The following is a 27,909-nucleotide window of genomic DNA, read 5'->3' on the forward strand; positions in this document are numbered from 1 at the left end:
GGAGAATATAATATCATCGTCTACTCTTGAACTAGCTGGTTTATTTCACATGGCTTTCAAAAAGCAACATAAATGTTATCTGCTTTGGGACGACTTTCTTGCTCTTATCCCCATGACAATAAGATGACCACAGTCTGTATGCCATCACACATGAACAAAGTATTGATCTACATACATACATATACACATCTCCCATTCTTTTCTCTATCTATACATTTATCTCCATTCTTTCATCTATCTATACATTATAACACGAATCTCCAACCATATTGTTATTACTCATTCTATACACATCTCCACAAATAGACTGGATCTTACTCCTCTACCCCAGCTTTGTATCTTCATATCTGGCACACATCAGGTCTATAATAAATTCTGGTTCATTAGTCAGTAAATAATACATAAGCTTGGACTTTTATAAACTGTATTTAGGCATACACATAGACTTCTGCCAAGAAAAGAACTACAAAAGAACCTAAATCCAACCTTCAAATAATTCCTGCATCAATCAATTTAATATAAGCTCTTTAAGGGTCTGCTTCATTCCAAGCAGACCCTTCCAAGGGGAAGAAAAAAAGGTCCCTCTCTACAGTCCCTGAGAATTCCACAGCAGAACAAATAAGCTAAGCGAAAAGATTCAGCGAACTCAGAATAGGGAACCATGAGTACTGTCAGGCTTGGATTTTCACTCTTTAACGAAGGAAGAATCCTACAGGTGAACCACTGCAACTGGCTCCAGTCTTTTCCATGCCGATAAAGTCCAAAGCATACTGTGAGAGAAAAGACCATCACATATGAAAAGCATTAGTTTCCTTTAGTTTAATCAGACACTCCTATTGGAATCTCATATGGATCAATACTTAGGTAAATTCACAACCACTAAAGAGATTTTGCCACTTAAAAATCTAGTACTCCATAACATACAGAAGGCAATGCCCTGGTGTTTACATATTTAACCAGCTGTGCGGGTCATCCTAGTTGCTGACATATAAACCTTACACACACACAAAAAAGATATCATTCTGTTGATTAGACTTTTTTACCAAGGAAGAGCAGTACAAACCACCTTTTTTAAAAAATAAAACTTCATAGAACCAACCAAGTTTTACATACAAGAAACCAGAGATTTGTTTTATGAGCCCACCTAATATACAAACAGCCCTTACATGCATAATAAGGATTATACCCTTCTTTCTCCTCCATCATCAGCATCTAAGAAATAATTAAGATGTTCACTGTTAACAATTCCACTTGTATAATTTGTATGTAGGCCAACTATTAAAGGGATCCATTATTCTTTGCCAGCAAAAACAAAAACCAACAAACAAAAAGACTTTTCCTGATATACTCAGGTGCAGAAGCTGCTAAACCAGGTAAAATCCCCATTAACAAGTTCTCCCTAAGCTACTTTCTTATCCAATTAGCCAGCTGTCTAAACTGCTGAGTTGGAGGGGAGGAAGAGGATGGCTATTCCTGGAGAGCAGAAATAGCCACTCCACGGTGAAGAAAGGGCAGCGCTCACTAGAGCTGTCTCCTTTGGGCAAGCTGCTATCGGCAAGGAAGACCTGCAGTAGATACAGGTATGTGCAAACCAGCTGCAAGAGCATTAACCCAAAAGAGGCTCTGTGTGGTGTGTGGGAGGATGGGTGTGTACAAAGCACTTTCCGTTTACCCAGCATCATGATGGACAGCAGCTGAATCCTACTGAAAACTCCTTTTATATATCCTCACTTTGGTTGAGACTCAAAATCGTGATTTTGTGATCAAGGCTCTCTGGGTTCAGACGTTGCTAACCAAGGGGTGTATGAATGCTATCATATTAATCTTGCCATTATTCTCTTCTTTTAACTAATCCAATATAGAGGCTGTGAAAACTGTTCACCCTAATAGTCCCATATCACACCCTTTCAGTATTTACTATGCAATTGCTATAAAATATATAGTGGAAATCCCATTCTATACCAAGTTCAATTATCCACAGGATCTAAAATACACTATTTACAAAAGCTTTGAATACAACAGCTAAGAGAAAAACTGGATCAGTTATGCACATACTCGACTATTAATGATAGAGATGACTGCTTCAGAATCATGCTAAGTGGAAAAATACTCCTTTAAATATGCTCAGAATATCTACCCAAGAAAAAAACTTTCCATTTTGTAGAAACAGAAACCACAGAATCCCTAAAATGGCAATATGATAAAAACAACAAAAAATTACTCGTGATGGGGGTGGTGGAGGAGGCGGCGGCAGTGGTGACAAGAGGCACCACTAACACAGAGAGTGTGGTATGTATCAGGCACTGTTTTCAGAAATCTATGTATAACAACTATTGAAGCTCCGCCACAAGACTATAATTATTAGGCAATCTAGCTCCAGAATTCTACTCCTAATCACTGTGCTATAAATAATATGTTCTATGATGGGGGGCGGGGGGGGGGGGAAGAAGAATCACACAAAGATGTCTCAAGCATCTTTCCATAAATGATTCCTTGTTATTAAGTAGTGTTTATCAATAAACACAATGTTATTACTACAGTCACATATGAAAATATTCTCCCCTACAGAAGCAAAGAAGGAAGGGTGGAGGTACCAAACCACTGCCAATGCAGAAGAGCATCTTCCATGTACTTCCGTGTATAGTCAAACATAACACACTAAAGCTGGTGGGCAGAACCAAAGGTACTTGATATCAGGATCAATATCATGATAGTATTAAGACAGTCTGTTTGGCCTTTCAAGGGGTAGAAGGAGGCTAGTTTATTTATACACACGGACTAAGGAGCACTTAACAATAGCTAAAAAAGCTTTTCTTCTTTTACTTTAATAACTTATACTTAGTAATATTGAAAATTAATAAAAAATTCTTGCAGAAAATAATGTATTTTATAATTCTATGGGCTCTTCCTACTTTATGCATAACCGATCTGTATTAAGAAGAAATCATTAAGCAGCTATTAACATGTATTCAATTTCTGCATGAGTAAAATTGTGCAGAGATCGAAGGAACTGGTGTTTAGTCTATATTATCTGTGTCCCTGGTGATGAATAGGGAGGGGAAGGGTCAATCAGGTTTATACATACAGCCTAAAATCATAGAGAAGAACTAAGAGTGAAGAATTCAAGAAGGAAACACTTTCTAAATAACTATTTAGAGAAGGAAGGCGTTTTCCTTAAAATGACCTCTCTAATTAGGGTATAACTCTGTTAACTGGGCTAGAAAGAAAATCGAAATAATTATTATATGATACAGAGCCTTTCTTCTCGTACAATTTTTATTTTACAAAGAGAGAAAAACCGATGAAAGAGGAGGAAGACTAACGCAGAATGCATGCTGCACGTGAATCCATCAAATCTGCACACCAGCTCCACACTGGCACAGATTTCTTAACATCTTTTGTTTTGGTTTTTATCAGCATTGCCAGTTGTCAGAAACTATCATGGTTCAACGTGGGTGATTTATTCCTAGTCAAGTGGAACTGACTGCTCTGCTGCTGAGGCCCTAATCACTGAGCAAACGTAGAAGGGACTTCCTATAGGATGTAGTTCTAAGGACAAGAAATCCCAAAATACTCCTTGCAGTCACCTAGCTAACTGGAACATCATTTAAAGGAAAGAATTTTTTGGATGATGCCTCCACACTTGTTCTAAGCAGCCGTCAGTGTCAAATGTATTGTGGAAAGCAAGTTACTCAGAAAGGCTCTGACCTTTACCTTCTTGGTTAATAATACCTCTCAGTATCAGTGGTAAAAGTACAGTCTGGATGAACTGGTCATAATCAGCTGGCAAAAGAGACCTACAGTAATCAATGGAATCTAAAAAGGAAAAATTCACTAAGTCCCCTGATCTACGCAATTGTCTGTCTACCATCCTGCAGGCCTGTGAAATGTACTAACAAGGCACAACTATACTTTACCAAAATGATCAGGGTTTGCCCAGACTGTACTGGTCTCTAAATTTTACTTGTCCAGTTACGTTCCAACGATTAGAGGATACAAGAGCAACAAAGTCATGTGGAACTCTAAGCAGTGTTTTAAACACAATTTAGGTTGTTAAAACTCCCATATCTATATTCTCAATGACTGTTTAGGGTCTTTAATAAGCCCAGCAAAGATTCTGGCTGACAACCAATTATTTCTTTGGTTGAGTTTCCCTCCCAATTGTGCTATTCTCTCATCATATAAGTAATGGACGGATTACCGTGATGAATAAATAGCTAGCTATGTCCCACTGGGCAAGTTACTTGTTCTTTCTAATTACCTACCTACAAGACAAAGACCACTAATATTCCTTTCAATTCTAAAATACAACTGTATTCTTATGATGGGAAAGACGAGAACATTTAAAAAGTAATACACTTCAGCAGAGTACTACTGTATTTTATCTTAAAAACTGTTCAAATTGAACTATACAGGAAGTATAGGTATGACCTTTAGGAAAATACAGAGTCCATTGCTCCGGTTAGATTTTATTAATTGCTGGGAGGGAAAGTAAGTTCCTTGATAGACTTGCTCATGGTACAGATAATGGAACTAGGGACCTCTTGAATTAAAATAACTGGATAATATGAAGCAAAAGCTGGTGAGACCAAAGGTCACACTGCTAGTCAAGATCTGCTTGGTAGACAATTAAGGAAATGGCTCAAATACTTCTTTTTATATCTGGCAGGCATATATAAAAACTTGACGGATATTCATATGCTAAAATTGCTCAAAAAAAACCAAAAAAACAAAAAGAGGACCCATAAATCCACGGTGGCTGTCCTTGTGAAGCAGCGGCAATGATGAGACTGCACCTAGGACCTCAATTCACACCTATACGAATGGCATCCCTTGAAGCTGTGCGATAACAATAGATAGAACACTCTTAGATCTAATAGTTCACTACATTTTAGTGATGAAAGAACTCAGTATTTTTAAGTAACTAACTAAAGCAGACACACTAGGCTTAGTTTCTGCCCATCCCCCCACAAAGAACCACTATTCTTTGTATTACTTATTACCAATAACAAAGTCGGGAAAAATCAAGTACATAACAATAGAAGGCTAGCTAAATTAAATATGCTCTATCAACCATTACAGTTCATATACTTGATGATTAATTAAGGATATGCAAACTTCTTTATTATATAACATTACATGAAAAAGAAAAGTTATCAAAATGTACAATATTATCCCAATTTGAAGGAAAAGTTTATTTTTACATAGAATTTTCCTTGTTATACCCTTTCCACATTTTTCAAATATTCAGAAGGGACATACATGATTTCAATGATAATGACAAAAGCAATAATTTTCTAAATCCTATCTGAGAAATCTCAGGATTTACAAGAAATATGATTAGGATCATGGTAAGAGAGGTTCTCCTAACATATGCACTTACCAACATGGGAAATCTCTAGGGGTTTCTGTGGGACATGTGAGCGTTTCTATTTAACCCACACCTTCCACAGGTTCATACTGTGGGACCAAACCAAGCTGTCAGAGACTTGGGGGGTTTTCCGCAATGCCAAAGAAGACTGAGAGATAACAAATGAATCCAGAGAAACCAAGACTTGCAAAACCTATTTGAAATATAAGGTCCAAAGGAAACAGCAATAGGATGCTTCACATATTTTAAGTCTAAATTCAAGTTCATCTCACTCAATTTTTATTTTAGCCAGGCCTACTTTTATGGCCTGAAGTAAGCTAACTTGTACTAAAAGTCAATCCTAGTGTGACAAGGCTGGGTTTCCCAAGAAGCAGACCTTGAGACAGATTTTATTGTTCAAGAAATTAGAGGGTGCTCTTGGGATCAATACCAGTGGAAAGGAAGTGGGGGGGGGGCATGATGGTGCAGAGGGAGAAATTAGGCTGCCATGAAGTCCCAAAGGATTCAGACAACCCCATGGGGAGCTCTGAATCTGCGATGACCTTTCAGAGTTGCCCCAAGTCAGGGCAATGGATTCAAGCCCTTGTACCCTACAAGGATCAATCATTGGATACCAATGGGAAGGGATGTGGCCTTGTACAAGGTAGGTCTCTTTAGCCAACGCAATCTCCACAGGGGATACTTCCAGCACCTGGGGGAATACATCCTTCAACCCTCAGCAGGGATCTGGGTCACTCATCACAGCATCCATTATACCCAGCAGCTATGTATGCTCTTTCTAGTTAAATAATATTTAACATGAAATTGTAATTGCTCTCAATTTATGCTGTATTTGAACCACATACATAATTTTATGGCTTTGTAAAACCTAGAGACCCTTGTATCCCAACTTGATTGTTTCACCAATGGTGGGCATTTTGAAGCAGGAGTTCAGGGATGGCCTTTAAGGTGTGTCTGACATCCCAGTCCACACAAATGAGCCATGCGCATTTTTACATGAAGAGCACCCACAGCTTTCATCAGATTGTCAAAAGGGTAGGAGAAAAGTTACAAATCATTAATTAGTGGCATTCTTTTCAAATACCCACACTATTTTCTAAAACGAATAGCCACTTCACTTAAAATTGCTTGCTTAGCTGTTTTACAAAGATACTGTGTTACCAAATTTGCTGTGTAAGAGTTTGGCCTGGTTGGGATGCAGGGAGAACAGATCCAAACAACAGTTCCTCACCTATATGCAATGGAAGCCCAAGAATCTTATTAAATTTAGTAAATTCTCCTTGGTCAACTTGAATGATTTTTCTAATCTGAAAAACCCCTGCAGGAAAAAAAAAGTGTTAGGAGAAAAAAGTAAGCAGGTCTGGCAATTACAGGAAGATAAAACAGATAAAGGACAAAATACACGTCTGATGCTGGAAGCTCTTTTCTGGTGAGGGTGTACATATCGGTATGGCAGAGAGAAGGAAGAGCACAAAAAGCTACTTCATCAAAGTTTGATTTAATAATTTCTTCAGGAGGTTAATTATTTCAACTTCTCAACTAGAGTTGACAGGCACCTAGGCGTCTATCCAAAAACAGGCATTCCCACAGGTGAGAATGCAATGCAAGTTAATTCATGCCAAATTATAAGCAGTTTTAAGCAGAAGAAAATATTAACTGTGCTTCAGAACTCTGATCAAGCATTTTTTTTCCAAATCCTTTGCCTCTTTCTAGATATTTATCTATGTAATATTTATACTCTGACAAGTTCCTGCTACAAGGTCTCCTGAGAGACTACTAAGAACAACCTTTGTCCCAAAAGGAATCTGACCCTTCCATATTGACTTGTTAATTACCATTTTTCAAGTTTAAAATATGTTATCAGTCAAAACAGAAGTCAGGGCACTCCAAACTAGAGCTTGCAAGACTCTGAGAATATTAATATGGCATACGATTACTAGGAAATGGACACATCACATAAATCCTCAAATTATTCACGAAGCTACTTAAAAGTCCAAAGAAATGATGTTTTCATAAGAGTCAAAATTACTTCTGTGTTGTACAAAGCATTACACTATAAACCTTTGAATGCTTCTTGTTTATATTATACCCTAGCACTTGAAAATAAAGCATTTATCCAAAGGCTATGTTCTCTCAGGTCCATTCCTATTGCCTCCATGATAATGGTGGTAGAACAAGTTTCTACATCTCTCCAGGTGAAAAATACAAGGCTCTTTAAAAACACATCCACTCGGGCTTCCCTGGTGGCGCAGTGGTTGAGAATCTGCCTGCTAATGCAGGGGACACGGGTTCGAGCCCTGGTCTGGGAAGATCCCACATGCCACGGAGCAGCTGGGCCCGTGAGCCACAACTACTGAGCCTGCGCGTCTGGAGCCTGTGCCCTGCGACGGGAGGGGCCGCGATAGTGAGAGGCCCGCGCACCGCGATGAAGAGTGGCCCCCACTTGCCTCAACTAGAGAAAGCCCTCGCATGAACCGAAGACCCAACACAGCCAAAAAAATAAAATTAAATAAATAAATAAAGTAGCTATAAAAAAGAAAAGTGCTTTAAAAAAAACAAAAAACAAAAAAAAAAAAACACATCCACTCTTATCCCAGGAATGCAAGATTGATTCACCATATAAAAATCAATCCATATAATGTACCATATTAATAAAGAACAGAAACCACATGATCATCCCAATAACTACAGAAAAAGCATTTGACAAAATCCAACACCTCTTCATGATAAAAAACACTCAATAAACTAGGAATAGAAGGGAACTTCCTCAACTGGATAAAAGGCATCTGTAAAAAACCCAGTTAACATCATACTTAAGGTGAAAAATGAAAACCTTTCCCCTAAGATAAAGAACAAGACAAGGATGTCCACTCTCACCACCTCTATTCATCATTATACTGGACAATTAGGGAAGGGCAATTAGGGAAGAAAAAGAAATAAAAGGCAGCCACATTGGAAAGAAAAGGTACAGCTACCTCTATTTGCAGATGGCTTTATCTTATACGTAGAAAATACTAAAGAATCCACTAAAACACCATTAAAGATAATAAGCCAATTTAGCCAAGTTTCAAAACCCAAGACCAATAAACAAAAATCACTTGTATGTCTTTACACTAAAAATAAATAATCTAAAAATCAAGTAAAGAAAATTCCATTTACAGTAGCAGCAAAAATAATAAAATATTTAGGAATAAATTTAAAGAAGTGCAAGGCTTGTAAACTGAAAACTACAAAACATCAATGAAAGAAACTAAAAACAACCTAAATAAGTTAAAAGACATCCTGTGTTGATCAGCTGAAAGACCTGATGTTGAGGGGAGGCGGTTACTTCTTTTTTTGGATGCCCAAAAGCCAAAATGATCTTGAAAAGGAACAAAGGTAGAAGATTCACAGTGTCCAGTATCAAAACCTACTACAAAGCTACAGTAACCAAGACAGTGTGATGTGGGAAACAGACAGACATATAAATTGATGGAACAGAACTTAAAGTTCAGAAATGAACATGTGTGTCTATGTACAACTGATTTTTAGCAATGGTCCCAAGACCATTCAGTGGGAAAAGAACAGTCTTTTCAACAAATGGTGCTGGGACAAATGGATATCCACATGCAAAATAATGAAGTTGGATCCCTACCTTACACCACATACAAAAATGAACTAGGAATGGACCAAAGACCTAAATGTAAAAGGTAAAACTATAAAACTCTTAGAAGAAAACACAGGAGGAAATCTTTGTGACCTTCAATTAGGCAATGGTTTCTTAGATATGATGTCAAAAACATAAGCAACTAAGGAAAAAACAGATAAACTGGACTTCATCAAATTTAAAACTTTTGTGCATCAAAGGATGCTATCAAGACAGTGAAGAGATAACCCAGAGAATGGGAGAAATATGTGCAAATCACTTATCTGATATGGATGGAATCTCCCGAATAAAGACTTTCTAGAACTCAATAAAAAGCCAAATAACTCCATTTAAAAATGGGCAAAGGGGGCTTCCCTGGTGGCGCAGTGGTTGGGATTCTGCCTGCCAGTGCAGGGGACACGGGTTCGAGCCCCGGTCTGGGAGGATCCCACATGCCGCGGAGCGGCTGGGCCCATGAGCCACAATTGCTGAGCCTGCGCGTCTGGAGCCTGTGCTCCGCAACGGGAGAGGCCGCGACAGTGAGAGGCCCGCGCACCGTGATGAGGAGTGGTCCCCACTTGCCGCAACTGGAGAGGGCCCTCACACAGAGGCGAGGACCCGACACGGCCATGGATGGATGGATAAATAAATAAATAAAAATTAAAAAAAAAAATGGGCAAAGGATCTGAACAGACATTTCTCCAAGGAAGATACACAGATGGCCAGCAATTACATGAAAAGACATTCAACAGCATTAGTCATTATGGAAATAGAAGTCAAAACCACAACAACATACCACTGCACACCCATTAGAATGGCTATTTGAAAAAGAAAAATAACTAGTGTTGGCAGAAATGTAAAATGGTTCAGCCGCTTTAGAAACAGTTTGGCAGTTCCTCAAAAAGTTACAGGTAAAGTTAACATCAATTCCATCCCAAGATATAAACTCAAGAGAAATGAAAAACGTTATGTTCATACAAAAACTTGTACATAGATGTAACATAATCATTATTCAAGTGGAAACCACCCAAACGTCCAGAAACTGATGGATGGATTAAAAAAAAAAAAATGTGCTATATTCATTACAATGGAATATTATTCGGCCATAAAAAGGAATAAAGTACTGACACTTGCTACAACATAATGAACCTTGAAAACATTAAAGAAGCAAGACATAAAAAGCTACTTATTATATGATTATATTTCTATGAAATGTCTAGCATAGGCAAATTGATAAAGACAAAAAGTAGGCAGTGGATGCAGAGTATACGGGTTGTGACAGGTATGGGTTTGTTTTTAGGGTCATGAAAATGTTCTGGAACTGGACAAAAGTGATGGTTGCACAACCTTGTAAGTATACCAAAAACAACTGAATTATATAGTTTAAATTAGTAAAGTTTATGGTATGTGAATTATATCTCAATTAAGGAGGGAAAAAAAAGCATCAATCCAATTAACCCCATGGTGCTAGCTTTAAAAGTCAAGGTTCCCCCCTCCCCCCCCTCCACCCAGGGGTTTTTACAACCAAAAAATGTTTCTAGACCTTGTACAATGCCCCTTTTGAGACAAAACTGTCCCCCCCTTCCCCATTAAGAAACACTGATATAAATGGAATGAAATTATAATCTATTAATTTGAAGCGTCAATCTTTAAAAAGCATAGTTTCTGTGACAGAATAAGAAAACAGAAAAAAAAAAAAAAAGTCAAGGTTCCCAATATCCATCAACGAAGCGTGAAACTACTCTAGTACTGAGATTTATCTGGCGTTATTCCCCAAATAACACAAATACAAATAACAGTTTAGTCAAGTTTCTCTGTTCTTAATGGACTTAAAAATTCTCTTGCAATCACTGTGTCATCCATGCACATACTCAGTCTGACGCGCTTCTAGATGGCGTCTCTTCCACGTTAGATCACCCATACGCAAAAGTTTTCATCTAGACGGTTGTGCTGCTCACCTATGATGATCTCCAAATTGAATACGTAGCATTAATTCACCTTCTGCTGTCAGCCTGCCCTTTCCACACACCTTATTCCTCTGTACCCTTTTCCTATCAATTATTTTCATACCCAGTGATAATGCCTCAATTGGGTAAAACAACTTAAAACTGTTTAGAATTCCTTCTGGTTTGAAGTGACTTCTGTTGACAGCAATGGATGATAGTAGAAGTCCTATGAATAAGAGATTAAAACACTGAGCAGAACATGGAAATATACAAAAAAGTCATACGACAACAGAAAACAAAGTGAGAGCTTTGTTACCATACCACACAAACAAAATCTCGCCCTCATGTTCTCAATCCTTTATCCAACATTTTTATTCAGCTGGAGCAGATATTTTGCACAGACGGCCGCAACAATGTCTCCGACTTCACGTGCTTTTTTGTAAGTGGCTTTGCCACTCCTCCAGTAAGACGTGGAGTATTTTCCTTGACGCCCCCGCCACCAAATCAAGTTAGGTCCTGTGACTACTGTGACCAAAAGAGCACAGACCAAAGGAATCCCCTGCTGCTTCCAAACCAACTCCTAGCGCAACCCTTAACTGGCCACGGAGCCACGGAGCCAGAGGCCAAGGAATACCCAGGCAGGATGTACGCAAATGAAGAAACCATCCTGGTACTGGGTCACCCAGCTGCAGACACCCCCAGCTGTCACCAAACAAATCAGGGACAAACTACGCAAGAGAGCCCTTCCTGAATTCCTGATTCACAAATAAAATGACTGTTTACTCCACTAAGCTTCAGCAACAGTTTACTATGCAGCGAGAGGTTTTCCTCCCCCGTCTATCTTTACAATGCTATTGCTCTTTCTGTTTTAATCACTGATATCGAAAGTGTATTGTTTCTAGATTATCAGAAGATAGGGATGAGGCATGTTGTGTTTTCTTTTATTGTTTTTATTTTTTGGAGAGGGGTGTTCTGGAAGAGGAGGGATGGTGAGAAGGAACATATCATAATGAAAAGATATTTTGTAACAAAGTAAACTAAGATCCTCCCTGTTTTAGGGACTAATTCTTCAATCATTGTAAGATGTCACTTGTATAATACCAGCATCATTTAAAAAGTTATCTACTGACAAATGGAAGTTAAACCAGACTTTGAAAGTTCAACTATCTACCCTCCTTAAGGTTTACTTGAAAAAGTGAGGGGAAAAAAGTTATATGAAGCAAAGTAAATCCATATGGAGCATATTCCCCAGCAGAAAAGTTACCATCAATCAGACTTCATTTACTATGCATTGTTTTTTCAATAAAATATTTCAAGAATTTAGCTATACATATTTTCCACTGAGGAAAAAAATTTTTAATTAAACTGAGTTCTATTAAAAAATAAGAAAGAAAGAAAAGGGAAAATTCTAATGCCTAAGTATATTAAGTTTCCAACTTAAAATCCAATTAGGGCCTGACCTGCTCTTCTTTCAACTTAGCTTCATTAACAGCTGGCTTGTGATTTAAAAAGAATATTCAGAAAACATTACAATTAATCCTTATTAAAAATAAAAGCACAATTTTTAAAATATTAATTTTCTCAGAATAAATTAGTAAATATTGTTTTCAATGATAAAATATATTCTTTCCATTTTATGATATGGAAAAAGTGAAGAAACTAACATGTCCTTAAAGTCAAGACTCTACAGCAAACAAATAGAGTGTATAAAGAACCTATTCTTTCTGACTTCCTACCGAAAACAAAATAACAGGAGACTTAAAGAACCAATCCAGGACCACAAAAAGGGAAAACTTTCTAATTCAATTATCAGTTAGCTTTCTGCTACTGATAAATCTAAACTCTAAATACCAAAACCTAGGAAACTGGAGATGCAGGCAAGGTGAAATAAAGAGAAGTTACAGAAGCATACAAGGGAAAGATGATAACGTCTGCGTCAGCAAATTAAACTCCAAGCTACATTACCATTTATAATCAACCAAGCAAGAAGCTGTACAATTTTAACACAGATTCTGAATGCAGCTCAGATTCAAATGCTCAATTACATTTTCCAGGTCAGTGATTTATTATGAAGATAAGAAATTTACTGTAACACAAAACTACTTTAAACCATAGCGGAGAGCCCTGGAAAGGAGAGGCCGGTGCTAATCCCACTGTACTGCATGCTTGGCCATCTGCTATTGTCTCATTTCATTCTCTGAGCGCAGGGCTATCCCCGTGCATACAAATACATATACTACCTAGAAAGCTGGAAGCCTATGGGCAGGCAGTGGTGGCCCAGACAGACCCAAAATCGGTCCAGAGTATGTGATTCACAATCCAGCCATTCTCAAAGCTGCTACGATTTTCAGAAAACAAGGATTTTTAATGCATATTTAATATGCCAAAGTAATGCCAAAGTAATACATTGTTTCCTGGTATTCTCCTTAAATATTAAAAGAGTTAAATATTACTTAAACTTACAATTGTAAGTAATATTTGTGAGAAAAATGATAGAGAATGCAGATGCCAAGAACAAGGAAAGGATGAAAGCAGAGTTACCATCTGCTCTTCCTTATGGAATAAGTGGATAAATCAAGAAGCAAAATAGGGACCTCCCTGGTGGCGTAGTGGTTAAGAATCCGACTGCCAATGCAGAGGACACGTGTTCGAGCCCCGGGAAGATCCCACGTGCCACGGAGCAAATAAGCCCGTGCACCACAACTACTGAGCCCGCGTGCCACAACTACTGAAGCCCACAAGCCTAGAGCCCATGCTCCGCAATGAGAGAAGCCACCGCAATGAGAAGCCCGCGCATCGCAACGAAGAGTAGCCCCCGCTCGCTGCAACTAGAGAAAGCCTGCACGTAGCAATGAAGACCCAACGCAGCCAAAAATAAAGAAATTAAAAAAAAAAAAAGAAGCAGCAGCAAAGTAGGTTAAGTGTTGCATAGAATTAAGACATGTCTCCAGGGACTTCCCTCGTGGTCCAGTGGTAAAGAATCCGCCTTACAATGCAGGGGATGCTGGTTCGATCCCTGGTCAGGGAACTAAGATCCCACATGCCGCAGGGATAAGCCCATGCGCCACAACTGCTGAGCCCACGTGCCACAAACTATAGAGCCCACGAGCTCTGGAACCTGCGCGTCACAACTACAGAGCCCATGCGCCCTGGAGCCTGCACACCACAGCTAGAGAAGAGAAAACCTGCCGCCACAACTACAGAGAAGCCCACGCGCTGCAACGAAAGACCCTGCGTGCCTCAATGAAGATCCCGCATGCTGCACCTAAGACTTGATGCAGCCAAAAGTCAATTTAATTAATTAATTCAAAAAGAAAAAGACATCTCTCCAGGAAAATCTCAAGATCCGCCTGTAAGGTTATACTTCAATATACCACCGCAGGTAAATTTCTAAAGTTTCTGATGGAAAATCTTCAGGGCCAGGGGAAAGAAAAACTGAATTCTATTTATCAGTTTCCTAAATAAACTAATAGGACAATAAAGATGAGTATATTCTCTGAAAACCTTCGCATTATGTAAGAAATGGGAATAATTTTCCCAGAGACCAGGTAATAGGAGAGATCATAGTAAGAAAGAAAAGGCATTGAGAGACAGAGCTCTACCAGAAATTTTTAGGAATCCGTATTACCAATGTATGAAGTACAGAGGTGAAATTCCAGGGCGTGACCTTCTGGAAAGGACACTATTCCCCTTTTTCATTCATACCGCTCTCTCAGCTTGGGACCTCTTACCCCTTCCCCATCTGCCTAGCAAACTTTCACACACCTTTCAAGACTCGACTGCTAAGACTTCTCTTAGACTCCTTTCACACAAGGTCGAATCCGGAATGCCTTGCTTTGTGCCCACTGTACACCATTTGTATGGTAACTTCTTTAACTGCTACAACTCTGAGACTCTGAGAGCAGAAACCATCCTCTCTGTGTACTTAGCACAGTGCCAGGTGCACAGCAGAAGGCAATGCTGACTGCATGAATGAGACAGCTGAGGACGCCTGGGAAGACTGGGACACCCACAAGAACATAAAGTGACTGTGCAACTATCAATGCACTCAGTAAGGGGGGAAAGGAGAGAAGCCAAGAAGATTCCAGTGTATAGAAATAGACACACTGCTTAGAAAGCTAGGCCATCGTGTACATCATCATGTGGCTCACATCACTCTAAGAAGGAATTATACAGAATGATAATGAGTCCAATGGACTCAGATTTTCAAGACAGATTTCTTCTGGATGAAGAACAGAGGAGAAAATGGATTTACAAAGGAACTGTACTGTATAGCACAGGGAACTCTGCTCAATATTCGGTAATAACTGAAATGGGAAAAGAACTTGAAAAAGAATAGTTACATATATATGTATAATTGAATCACTTTGCTGTACACCTGAAACTAACACAACATTGTAAATCAACTATACTCCAATATAAAATAAAAATTTTTAAAAAATAAAAAAATAAATTAGACCTGCAAACAAACTGGGATTACCAAAAAAAAAAAAAAAAAAAAAAAATCCTACAGACAACAAAAGGAGGTCTTCGAATTGTTTGGATAGACATATCAATCTGATAGAGTTTTCTTACAATATACCACAAAAGTCTTTTCTGAGCCTATGCAACATTTTATCACCTACATGGACGTATAAAGAACATATTCATGGGCATCCCCAGTGGCGCAGTGGTTAAGAATCCACCTGCTAATGCAGGGGGACACGGGTTTGAGCCCTGGTCCGGGAAGATCCCACATGCTGCGGAGCAACTAAGCCTGTGCGCCACAACTACCGAGCCTGCGCTCTAGAGCCCGCGAGCCACAACTACTGAGCCCGCGCTCTAGAGCCCGCGAGCCACAACTACTGGGCCCGCATGCTGCAACTACTGAAGCCCGCACACCACAACTACTGAAGCCCGTGCGCCTAGAGCCCGTGCTCCACAACAAGAGAAGCCACCGCAATGAGAAGCCTGTGCACAGCAACAAAGAGTAGCCCCCGCTCGCCGCAACTAGAGAAAGCCCACGCACAGCGACAAAGACCCAACACAGCCAAAAATAAATAAATAAATTTACTTTTTTTAAAAAAAGAATATATTCATAAGGGTTGAAGGCATAAAACTGAAGGAGATAAACAGACTAAATAAATCAAGTTTCAAAAGATTCTTAAAGATTAGAATCATTGGCTGAATTTAGCAAAGTAAAATGTAATAAAGAACAAACAATATTAACACCTATTAATATATGCATGGTATATAACACTTCATGGGTTCCAAGGTGCTTTTATACACATTACATCATTTCACAACCCCCCCAAAGTAACTATTATACCCTGTCTACAGATGGGGAAACTGAGGGTTAGTGAGTTTTCCCAATACCACATTTCAGGGAGGGCCAAGAACAGAACATTAATCACCTTCTAATCATCTCTCTTGCAACTAGATCCAAAATTCCAAAGAGTACAAGTATGGAGGAAAAATGAGTGTAGAAAAACAACTGCCATCAGAAAAATTAATCAGGGCAAGTAAGAATAATGGGAGGAACAGCAATATTTCACCGAGGAAAATAAGATTTGGGGGCTGTCAAATATAGGCTCCCAATATCTAAAAAATCATCCTGCTGAAGGAGGATTACACTTGTTCAATACGGCCCAAGCTAACCTTAACCAGCAAATACGATAAGTAGCCAAATTCTGGTTCAAGGAAAGAGGGTCAAAACTGTCCAAGCCATTCATTCATCTTAACTGGACATATCTGACCATAAGCTGAATAAATCCATTTGCCAGACTTTGTAGGAAATTTTCATCAAATGAACAGCTGGGCTTTATCAAATGAGACTCTACATCTGCATCAGACATTGTTTCAAAATATACACATAAACTTCTAGAGGAAGGTGGTTCTAATTTCACAATTATAAAATTAGGAATGAATTTAAAGTAAAACACAGGAAAAATTCTTTCTCAATGAAGATAGATATGTAGGTACAGAGAAGGTTTTTTCTAGGCATCTTTATTATTCATATTCAAACAAAAGGAAACATATAAAGTATATAATAAGCACCCATGTACCAGCAAATTAAACAGAAGTAAATCTGCCTCCAGGTATTTTGAATATATTTCAAATATAAATATGTATCTATATGTTATGAAGTATGTTAAATTACACACAAACGCATTACCCATCGTAAGAATGAGAATTACCTGAACTACTTAAGATACTCATATATTCTTCCTTATCCCAACCCTCTTCCCTTCCCTACCTCCAGAAGAAATAACTTTGCTGAATTTTTATCCTAAATATTCCCTTGCCCTAAAACGAAAAGAATAATGTATTCCACTGTGTGACTATACCACAACTTACTAACTCAATCATTCTGCCAATAAACATTTGCAAAGTATTTCCTCAGTTCTGTTTTGGTTTTTTCCTTAATCCAAACAAGGTTACTATGAGCATTCTTACATACATCCTGGAGTTCATCTACAGTATATGTATCTGGCAGGGTACCCTTATGTTTAGTAAGTGCTTTCCAAAATAGCTGTACCTATTTAAAAACCCAACAGCATTGTGTGAGAAATTCAGTTGCCACATTTACCAACACCTGATACTGTCAGACTTCTTAATTTTTGCGAACACAGCTTACAATGCTAAGTATAAAATGGTTTCTTAATCTGGTCTTCTTTTACATTCCACTGATTACAGTGAGGGTACATAACTTTTCATATTTATTTGCCATGTATATTTCCTCTTATATAAATTTTATTAACACATACACAGGTTGTACGAAAACATGCATCCTGACCTAAGATACGGGTGCATGCATAAACACCAAAGCAAGCGTTTAGTTCTGCGAGAGAATGGAGGGGAATACTCTCAAGAAAAGATATGCCAAAGAACTTTGACTCTGTTTGAAATTTTACTTCCCAAGTTGAGTAATTACCATTATTTATTATGTTATTCTCTATGCTTTTTGAATCTCACAAATAATTAAATTATAAAATGTAAAAAGATAATATAAATGCATGGTCAACAAGCAAGCACCCAGCGGACTTCCCTGGCTGTCCAGTGGTTAAGACTATACTTTACAATGCAGGAGGTACAGGTTCAATCCCTGGTCAGGGAGCTAAAATCCCACATGCCTCGCAGCCAAAAAACCAAAACATCAAACAGAAGCAATACTGTAACAAATTCAATAAAGACTTTAAAAATGGTCCACATCCAAAAAAAAAAAAAAAAAACTTAAATAAAAAGGTACACTTTAAAAACAAACAAACAAGCAAGCAGCCAGGACCACTCTTGAAAAAGTGTTCAAAGGAGTTCTTGGGGAACCAAGAATTAAATGAAATGTAAACCTTGGGAACAGGTAAGCCATGGTGCTACAAACAGTGGTAAACATTAAATTCACTTAAACACAGAAATAAAGGCTAAACAATATGAATCACGATTACAGAAAAGACTGCTTCCCCTTCAAAAAGCAACACAATGTAAGTATGAAAAGCACTGTGGACTCAGCAAAAGACAACAAAGCTTACCAACAAAAATCAGGAAGGGGGATTATAAACAAACTAAGTATTTTTCATAAAAAGCAGTCAAAGAAACAGAGGCAGATAAATGGAACAGACCAGAAACAGGCCCAGATTTAAACGACAATTTATTTTTGGCATTTCAAATCAGGAGGAAAAAGGTAGATTATTTAATAAATATTATAATGATGATTGGCCACATAGAAGAAGAAAAAGCTGAATCATTAAAGCCAATATATAAATTTTATAAAACAATTTTCAGGTATAAAGAAAAAAGAAACTTTAAATGTACCAGAAGAAAGCATGCGTGAATTACTTAATAACCGTGGTGGGCATAAGGACTTTCTGAGCATGACTGAAAATTGAGAGGACACAGAGGAAAGGACAACTAAATTTGACACATAAATTCTAAAACAAATACCATAAAGGAAGTAAAAAAGAAAATGACAAACAAGAAAATATATTTGTAAAACATGAGGAAAGAGGCCAATTCACTTACTAGGGAACCCCTATAAATCAATAAGGGAAAAAAATAAACCATCTAATAGAAAAATGTAGAAACGACATGAATATGTAGCTTCAAAACGAAGAAAACCCTATGAAAAAATGCTTAACATGCACTCAAATTTAAATAAATATTAAGCAAGAAAGTAGATATTTTTGGAACTTCCCTGGTGGCGCAGTGGTTAAGAATCCACCTGCCAATGCAGGGGACACGGGTTCGAGCCCTGTTCCGGGAAGATCCCACATGCCGCGGAGCAACTAAGCCTGTGTGCCACAACGACTGAGCCTGCGCTCTAGAGCCCGCAAGCCACAACTACTGAGCCTGTGTGCCTAGAGCCTGTGCTCCGCAACAAGAGAAGCCACTGCAATGAGAAGCCTGTGCACCGCAACGAAGAGTAGCCCCTGCTCGCTGCAACTACAGAAAACCCACGCACAGCAACAAAGACCCAACGCAGCCATAAATAAATACATAAATAAATAAATAAATAAATAAATGGGGGCGCGGAGAGAGAGGAAGAAAGGGAGGGAGGGAGGGAAGGAGGGAGGGAGGAAGGAAGGAAGGAAGGAAGGAAGAAAGAAGGTATTTTTAAATTATCTACCAGGTCACTGGAAATTTTTAAAGGTTTGGCAACAAATGTCTGATGAAGCTGTGCAGAAACTCATCTTAATATATAAAAGCACAAGCTTTTTAGAGAACTGGGCATCCATCAGTTTTTTTAGATGCATACAATATCAATTCATGAATGAGGTATGTTTAGTCGTTAATTGTTATGCTACTATATCAAATATATAAACAAGAAAAAACCCTATAAATATCTACTTATACAGCTATAGGACATCAGTTAATTATGGTGCAAGTAAGACACCGAAAACCAAGCAGACATTAAAAACAATGAGATAAAGCTACATATAAAAAGACACAAAAATACGTTTATTTTTAAACGAATAAAAAAGTATGATCCCACTTGTCTTTTTTTAAAAATGGTGTGTAACATACGTATGCCTATATATGCATAGATATTTTATAGAAGAGTACACAAATAATTATTAACAAGTTACATCTCTAAGGAGCTGCACTGAGAGGGTCAAAGGATGGGAAAAGATAAGTTCATTTCATATGCTTTTGTACTTTTGAATTTTTTTTTACCTTGAACATATATTACTTTCATAATTTAAAACTAGCTAATTTTTTAATCCACATTGTCATTTCTTAGTGTCTTTTCTTTACTTGAGGTATAACTGACATGTAACACTGTGTAGTTTCAGGTGTACAACATAATGATGCAGTATTTGTTTATACTGCAAAATATCACCACAAGTAAGTCTAGTTAACATGTGTTACCATATATAGTTATGAAATTTCTTTTCCTGTGATGAGAACTTCTAAGATCCACTCTCTTAGCAACTTTCAAACATGCAGTACACTACTGTTAACTATATTTAGTCACCATGCCATACATAACATCACCAGGACTTAATTATTTTATAACTGCAAGTTTGCACCCTTTGACCCCCTTCTTAGTGCATTAAAATCTAGATTTTAAAACAGTTGAGTAAATTTACTCAATATTTCAAATATTTCAAAACGAATATATTTCAAATATACTAGTGATTCTACATTCTGCATAAAAATTAGACAAAAAAAGTTTCAGAGGCTAAACTTTTACAATGATTGTACAACACTCTCCCCCAAAGTATACTTCAGAATTATTTTTTCTATTAAAAAAATAATTGTGGGCACACTAGAAGTGAGTAGCAAAGTTACAGCAACAATCTACAGTGGGAATAACCCAGGGATTTACAGCAAGCCAAAACATTAATACACATTGACCAAGAAAAAAAAAGAATACTCAAGTGTATAACACGTTTTGCAAAGCTCATGTGTTTCAAAGTTCCCAATTAAAAAGCAATATAGGGACTTCCCCGGTGGTCCACTGGTTAAGAATCCGCCTTCCAGTGCAGGGGACATGGGTTCGATCCCTGGTCGGGGGAATAAGATCCCACATGCCACGGGGCAACTAAGCCCACGTGCCTCAACTAGAGAGCCCGTGTGCTGCAAACTACAGAGCCCATGCGCTCTGGAGCCCATGCACCACAACTAGGGAGAGAAAACCCACGTGCCACAACTAGAGAGAAGCCCGCGCGCCGCAACGAAAAGCTTGTGCGCCGCAACGAAAGATCCCATATGCTGCAACTAAGACCTGACGCAGTCAAAAACAAACGAACAAACAAAAAGCAATATAGGGGAAGTTTCTACAAGCTAAACACAGTCTAACCATATATCCAGCCATCATGCTCCTAGGTATTTACCCAAATGAGTTAAAAACTTGTGCCCACACAAAAACCTGTATGGGAATGTTTATAGCAGCTTTATTCATAATTGATAAAAATTGGAAGCAACCAAGATGTCCTTCTGCAGGTAATTACATAAACAAACTACAGTACATCAGACAGCAGAATATTATTCAGCGATAAAAAGAAGTGAGTTATTAAGCCATGAAATGAAATGGAGGAATTTTAAATGCATATAGTAAGTAAAAGAAACAAGTCCTGGAAAGGGTGCATACTGTATGATTCCAAATACATGACATTCTGGAAAAGGCAAAACTGTAAACAGTAAAAACATCCGTGGTAGCGAGCTGGGAGAGCGATGAATAGGTAGAACACAGAGATCTTTAGGCCAGTGAAGATACTCTGTATGACGCTGTAATGGTGGATTCATGTCATTATACATTCAGCAAAACCCACAGAACTGTACAAGACAAAGAGTGAAACCTACTGTAAGCTACAGGCTTTAGTTAATAATAATGTACCAATATCGGTTCATCAATTTTAACACATGTACCACACCAATGCAAGATGTTAATAACGGGAAACTGTGGGCAGGGAGTAAATGGGAAAATGCCCTAAAAATAAAGTCTGTTAATTTAACAACAACAACAAGAAGGCAATAGGGGGTATCTCAAAGGCATAGGGAAGGGAAGAGCCCAGCGGAAGGTGCTCGGCTGGGGGTTGTAGTTAAGGTGGGACAAAACCAGGTGACAAGCAAGGAGGAAGGGGGAAGGGCCGCACCACAGCAAACACAGCACTCGTGTGGCCAGGGAGGGGCTGCTGACCCCGTGCTCCTCTTGGGGAGCTCACAGCGAGCCATTTGTTTGTGTTCTCCGCACTCACGCATTCTCCAAGTCTTGGGAACTGGAACATTTCTCTCTCCCGGCTCAGAAATGATCGGTGGAAAAGGAACCAAAACAAGTACCTCATTATGTGTCAAGATTAATCTGGGAAAACTGTGGGCTGTTGACTGAACTGCTTCTCTTAATCGGCTGGTGCTCTAGCTTTAAAAGTTCCCAGGAGACAACCTGAAATCCAGAATCTTCTCAAAACAGAAAAGAGTGGGGGAAATTCTGAATACATCACCAAACAGTAAGAGCCTCAAGCCTTTGGAAAGAGCCCAAAGGCCAAAAGCAAGACCTGCAGAGCTCTGTCCACACTGGTGGGTAACCTGATGATTATCTAACAAATTCAGCATATGTCTACCAGAGTTCCAGAAGAGTGAGAAACCTTGGGATTCGTCTGAGTTAGAACAATCTTTGATTACAGCTGAGTCACCTCTGTGTTCTTAATACAAGTAAGACCTGGGGTCTTTTCACTGTGTCTGTTCATGTGATAAGTGTCGCCCTCCAGTGTGAAATGGAAGGACGCCCTTGTTCTGTGGGGAAGACAACTGTGGAAGAAGGAGCTATGAGTACGGAGAGAGCCACCTAGAATGCCCCCTCCAAACCCGTCGGCAGAAGGCCTCTTCCTGGGGGCCTCTAACAGATCCTGAATGCTGCAGAAGCCCCAGAGGCTTGGGATCTGGGACCTTCCAGGAACTCAAGATCTCTCTTGCTGAGGTCCTTTCCATCACCACATGGACCAAAGTCTTCACCAAAGCCTTTGTGCTTCTCACCGTCTTCCTTACCAGGAAGCTCCACACGCCAGCCAACTATCTCACTGGCTCCCTGGCCAAGACCAATCTCTTGGCTTTCATCTTGGTCATAGCCATCTGCATCACATATACCATCACCCACACCTGGAACTTTGGCCAAATCCTATGTGACATCTGGCTGTCTTCTGGAATCACGTGCTGTGTGCATCTCTGCATCACTGCTGTGGACGTGTACTGGCCATCACCAACATCCTGTAGTACAATAAACGCCAGATATGCGGCCTCCACAGTCACCACTGTCTGGGCCATTTCATCTCCATCCTGTCGCTCTTCTCCCAGATCTCCTACATGATCTACTCCACAGATGGTGCCTTCTACATCCTGTCCGTGCGGCTCATCACCTTTCACACGGCCTCCGGAAGCCACCATATCACCACAGCCCAGCTCATCAGAGTTCACTCTGCTCCCTCAACCCCCAGTCTCGCACTCAGCCAGCTCCCCTCTGTCAACCACCTGAAAATCAAGCTTGCTCATAGAATCCTGGAGCAAGGGGATGTTTGCACCTCAAGAAAGGAAAGCCATAATAAAAATAACTATAGCTCTCTTGAGAACCTTTAACTGCCTCTAAACTTACTGTGTTTTCTGGTTTATTTTATGTGGATCCAAAAATTAAAGCTATTTCTATTTTATCAGCAAACAATGGTCCAGGAAACACATCACGAACGTTGAGTCTAATGATGTTAGTACAGCAACTTCTACAACAAAATAAGTAGGCAGAAAGCACTGAAGGCTCTAAGCACTGAAAATGACAGGTATAGAGGCATTATCTTAAAAGAAGCAATAATAATCTAAACCAGTTTTGAAAGTACCTGTGCTACCTATTTGATAACTGTTTTAAGACAAATCAAAGTCTATAACATGACAAATTAGTGAGGCAGCTAGTGTACTAAAAAGAGCACAATTACCGGCCCTCTAGAGCCTACTCCACTGGCCCTCCACGGCGAAAGGCAAAGAGACTAGACAAAGCATAATACACGTCATATTTGTATGATGTCCTGTAGTGTCAAAAAGCTTGAACACATACTACTAATTCTCCCAACAGGAAAGTTGTTGTCATGGGAAAAGCTGCATTTTGGAATAAGACCAACCTTGTGACAAAACCTGAAGCTACCACTTTTTTAGCTAAACAAATTTGTACAAATTTGAACCTCCCTTATGATGTAATATGTCTCGGACTTTGTTGGTTTGGGGCTTGTTTTTGTTTTGGGGGCGGGAAAGGGGAGCATGGGAGAATGGATACCAAGGTATAAAAGTGTTTTATTAGTGAGTACTGAAATAACTTAATGGATTGGGACTAACATTTTTCTATTTCCTTTAAGAAATGGGAGAAGATAGTTCAGAGTATATTTTGTGAAAATTTTGTTTTAGCTGTACCTCTAAGCATGTATACTATACGTTGACACAGATGAATGTAACATATATTTCTTATTATGTGTCATGGCCTAAAAATTTAGCCACTGATTATAACAGAGCAATCAAGATCTAAACTCCACGCCCAAAAAGTTGCAAGGATTAAACAACATTACAGATATAAAGTGGCTAACATAAGTGCTGCCACTCTATTTTTACAAACTATGATTATTCCAGGATAATGAGGCATTATTTCTAATTTCAAACCCCTGTTCACAGTTATTAAAAACTTTTTTTAATGTTTATCTAGTTAAAAATAAGACGTGCATTAGTTTGAAACAACCTTTGGGTTCTAACCAATGTACTTGTGACTTGGCAAAATCCACCAACATTACAAATGCATATCCTTTCACCCAGCAATTCTACTTTAAGTAATTTACCTAGAAATATACTTCACATATGAATAAACTAAATATGCACATTTTTAAAATGCAGCATCATTTTACATAACAGCAGAAACTTTAAGCAGACTGTCCATCAGTGGAAACCTTGTAATAAACCATAGCACATCCACACAGGTGCTGTTGGTAACAATGAAGAAGCCCCGGAAGAAGTTTCAAAATATATTAATGGGAAAAAAGGAAAGGAAAGGAAAGGAAAGGGAAATAAAGGAATGGTAACATTTGTGTTTAGAGAAACATTTTTGCTTTATATGGATTATGCATAAAATGTTTATGGAAGAACACAGAAAGAGGTAAACAGAAAAAAAGAGAATACGTATTTGCCTGTGTATATGTAAACTGTGCCTGGAAGCGTATACAAGAAACGGGTAAGGGGAAGTGAGCAGTTGGGGGTAAGGTGAGAAGAACATATGTATAAAAATGTAAAGCAAAGTAGCATCCACTAACAAGATACTACAGTCACCCATCTAGAGTGATCAAATTTTTATGTTTACTCATTGAAAGCAAATGAAAACCAAATTAACAGAGGACAAATATTGAACATGGTCCTCTGTACACAAAAGAAAAGCTGAATTTGAGGTTTAGTGAAGAGAGTTTTATTCCTGGGCTATTGTTAGAGGTTAAAAATAAACTGGGACAATGTCAAATATTTCTGATCTATCCCCTCAGTGGAGAAGAACAATAAATACCAGTGTCTACTGTAACTATTATCTCAAAGGTACCCTTTAATTTAGCTAAAAGGGGGAGGGGAAGACAATTATTGGTACTTCCCTTATTTATTACAGTGTTAGCCTCTTTCCAGTTATGATTAAGGTAAAATAGGAAAGAAAGTCTTCCTTTCCTTGACATATGTAGATTAGATGTCATTACAGTAGCATGTGTTTCTATTCAAAATTGCAGTCTTGCAAGAATCCCGGCCCACGTACTACACTAATTCATGGCCCTACAGTTGCCATACAAGACAGAAGATTAGGAGAGGTAGAAGAATGCCAATGCAAATACTCTGGCAATTTACAAGGCACTTTTCAGAGACAGTAGCATGGAAAATACTACTGAAGATACCAAACAGTGTTTACTTCGCAAGTTTAAAAACTGAATATACAGAACAGTTTTCACAATCTACCTCCTGCAGCAATGGTTTCAATTACGACCTGCAAAAATATAAACAGAGGAATGAGAGAGAAACTCTGATAGCACTTAGGTACAACTCAGTGGTAGGAATGAGGACGTGGGTCTGATGCGGGACCCTGGGCTCAGAACACCTGCACCTCACCTTCTTCTGAAGGACATTAACTTTCCGCTCCTTCACATCCAGCATGTCCTTGAGGTCATGGATCTCTCCAGCTTGTGGTCCCCTTCTCCTCAGCCATGTCCTGGATTTGTTTTGTCTTCTTATTCAGCATGGTTTCCTTCTCTTCCAAACGCAACCCCAGAGCATCCACCTAAGAATATAACATTTTTACAAATGATTAATTGAAAAGAAAGGAACGTAATTCCTTCCAAATAGATGTGTACAGTTGCCTAAATGATACTTTTAGAGTAAACTTTCATTAGAATCAAATAAAATACCACTCTAAATACAACTGTGACTATTTAGAAATGAAACCCTAAAATTTTGTGAGCACTTCCATGATAAAATAACATTTACATCCGTTAAGTTATGGTGTAATCAAAATAAACAGATCTGAATAAAGGGGACAAAATTGGAGAATTTATATAAAGGGGTTGAGTTGAGCTTTGCTACTTCTATAAAAGTGGTATAATCTATTATGTTTCTCAAATTTAGAATCATTTGGAGGATTTAAACAGAATGCCAGGCCAAGCCACCAGTTTCTAATTTGGCAGGGTTGGGGCTCAAGAATCAATATTTCTAACAAGTTCCCAAGTGATGCTACACTGCTTTAGAAAATCTAAAAGTAGAAAGGAAACCATAAGCGTCACCAAACATGACACTTGCTGTATCAGAGAATACAATCTAGCTGCAGCTGACAATCCCATAATGCACTTAGAGATCTGTAAGGCAAAGCAAGGTCTACTTTCAGATCTCAAGACTAGTCAGCTAAAGCTTGGTATCCAGGTACCTTTATCACCAAAGTTTCATACCATCCATTAGATATAACTTTAAAATAATTAGAAATCTAATATAAGTACTTATGTTTTCTTCCAGTTTTGAGATACAACTGACGTACGGCACTGTGTAAGTTGAAAGTGTACAGCATAATTATTTGACTTCCATGCGTCATGAAGTGATTATCACAGTAAGTTTTATGAACATCCATTGTCTCATACAGATACAAAATTAAAGAAATAGAAAACAACCTTTTCCTCATGACGAGAACTCTTAGGATTTTCTCCCTTAAGGACTTTCACATACAACACACAGCCGTGCTGATTATCTTTATCCTGTTGTGCACCGCACCCCAGTACTTATTTACCTGATATCTGGACGTTTGTACCTTTTGACTGTCTTCATCCAATCTCCCCTCCCCTGATTCCTCACCTCTGGTAACCACATATCTGGTCTCTTGTTCTGTTTGTTTTTCAAGTATAACTGACCTACAGCCCTATGTTACTTCCTGAAACACAGCAGTGTAAGTTGATTTTACTATACATTTCAAAAAGTCTATTACAATACGTCACCACACAATAATATTCCATAGTTACTGACTGTATTCCCCACACTGTACATTTCATCCCCTTGACTCATTTACTTTTGTAACTGGAAGTTTGTCCCTCTTAATCTCCCTCACCTACTTCTTTCCTCTCCCCATCCTCCTCTCCTCTGGCAACTACCTGTTTGTTCTCTATAATTCTGTTTCAGTTTTGCTATGTTTGTTCATTGGCTTTTTAAGATCCCACATAGACGCGAAATCACACAGTATTTGGCTTTCTCTGTCTGGCTTACTTCACTTATTAGCATAATGTCCTCAAGGCCCATCCATGTTGTCACAAACAGTAGGATTTCCTTCTTTCTCATGGCTGAATAATAATATACACATACACAGACAACATCTTCTTTATCCATTCATCCACTGATGGACACTTAGGTTGCTTCCATATCTTGGTTCATTAATGCTGTAATGAACATAGGGGTGTATGGATCTCTTATAATTAGTGTTTTTGTTTTCTTCAGATAAATACCCCAGAGTGAACTGCTCGATCATACAG

General features: G+C 38.6%; 1 protein-coding gene across 1 annotated transcript in view; it reads right to left on the bottom strand.

The window, feature by feature from the left end:
- LOC132362761 (ELKS/Rab6-interacting/CAST family member 1-like) overlaps positions 1 to 27,909 on the bottom strand; it is a 130,702-nt gene that overhangs the window by 41,576 nt on the left and 61,217 nt on the right. The window contains 2 exon segments of the mRNA XM_059917736.1: positions 26,015 to 26,086; positions 26,088 to 26,183. Of these exon segments, the coding sequence (XP_059773719.1) occupies positions 26,015 to 26,086; positions 26,088 to 26,183 (168 nt within the window).

This window comes from Balaenoptera ricei, chromosome 3 (genome assembly GCF_028023285.1).
Source record: "Balaenoptera ricei isolate mBalRic1 chromosome 3, mBalRic1.hap2, whole genome shotgun sequence".
NCBI lineage: Eukaryota > Metazoa > Chordata > Mammalia > Artiodactyla > Balaenopteridae > Balaenoptera > Balaenoptera ricei.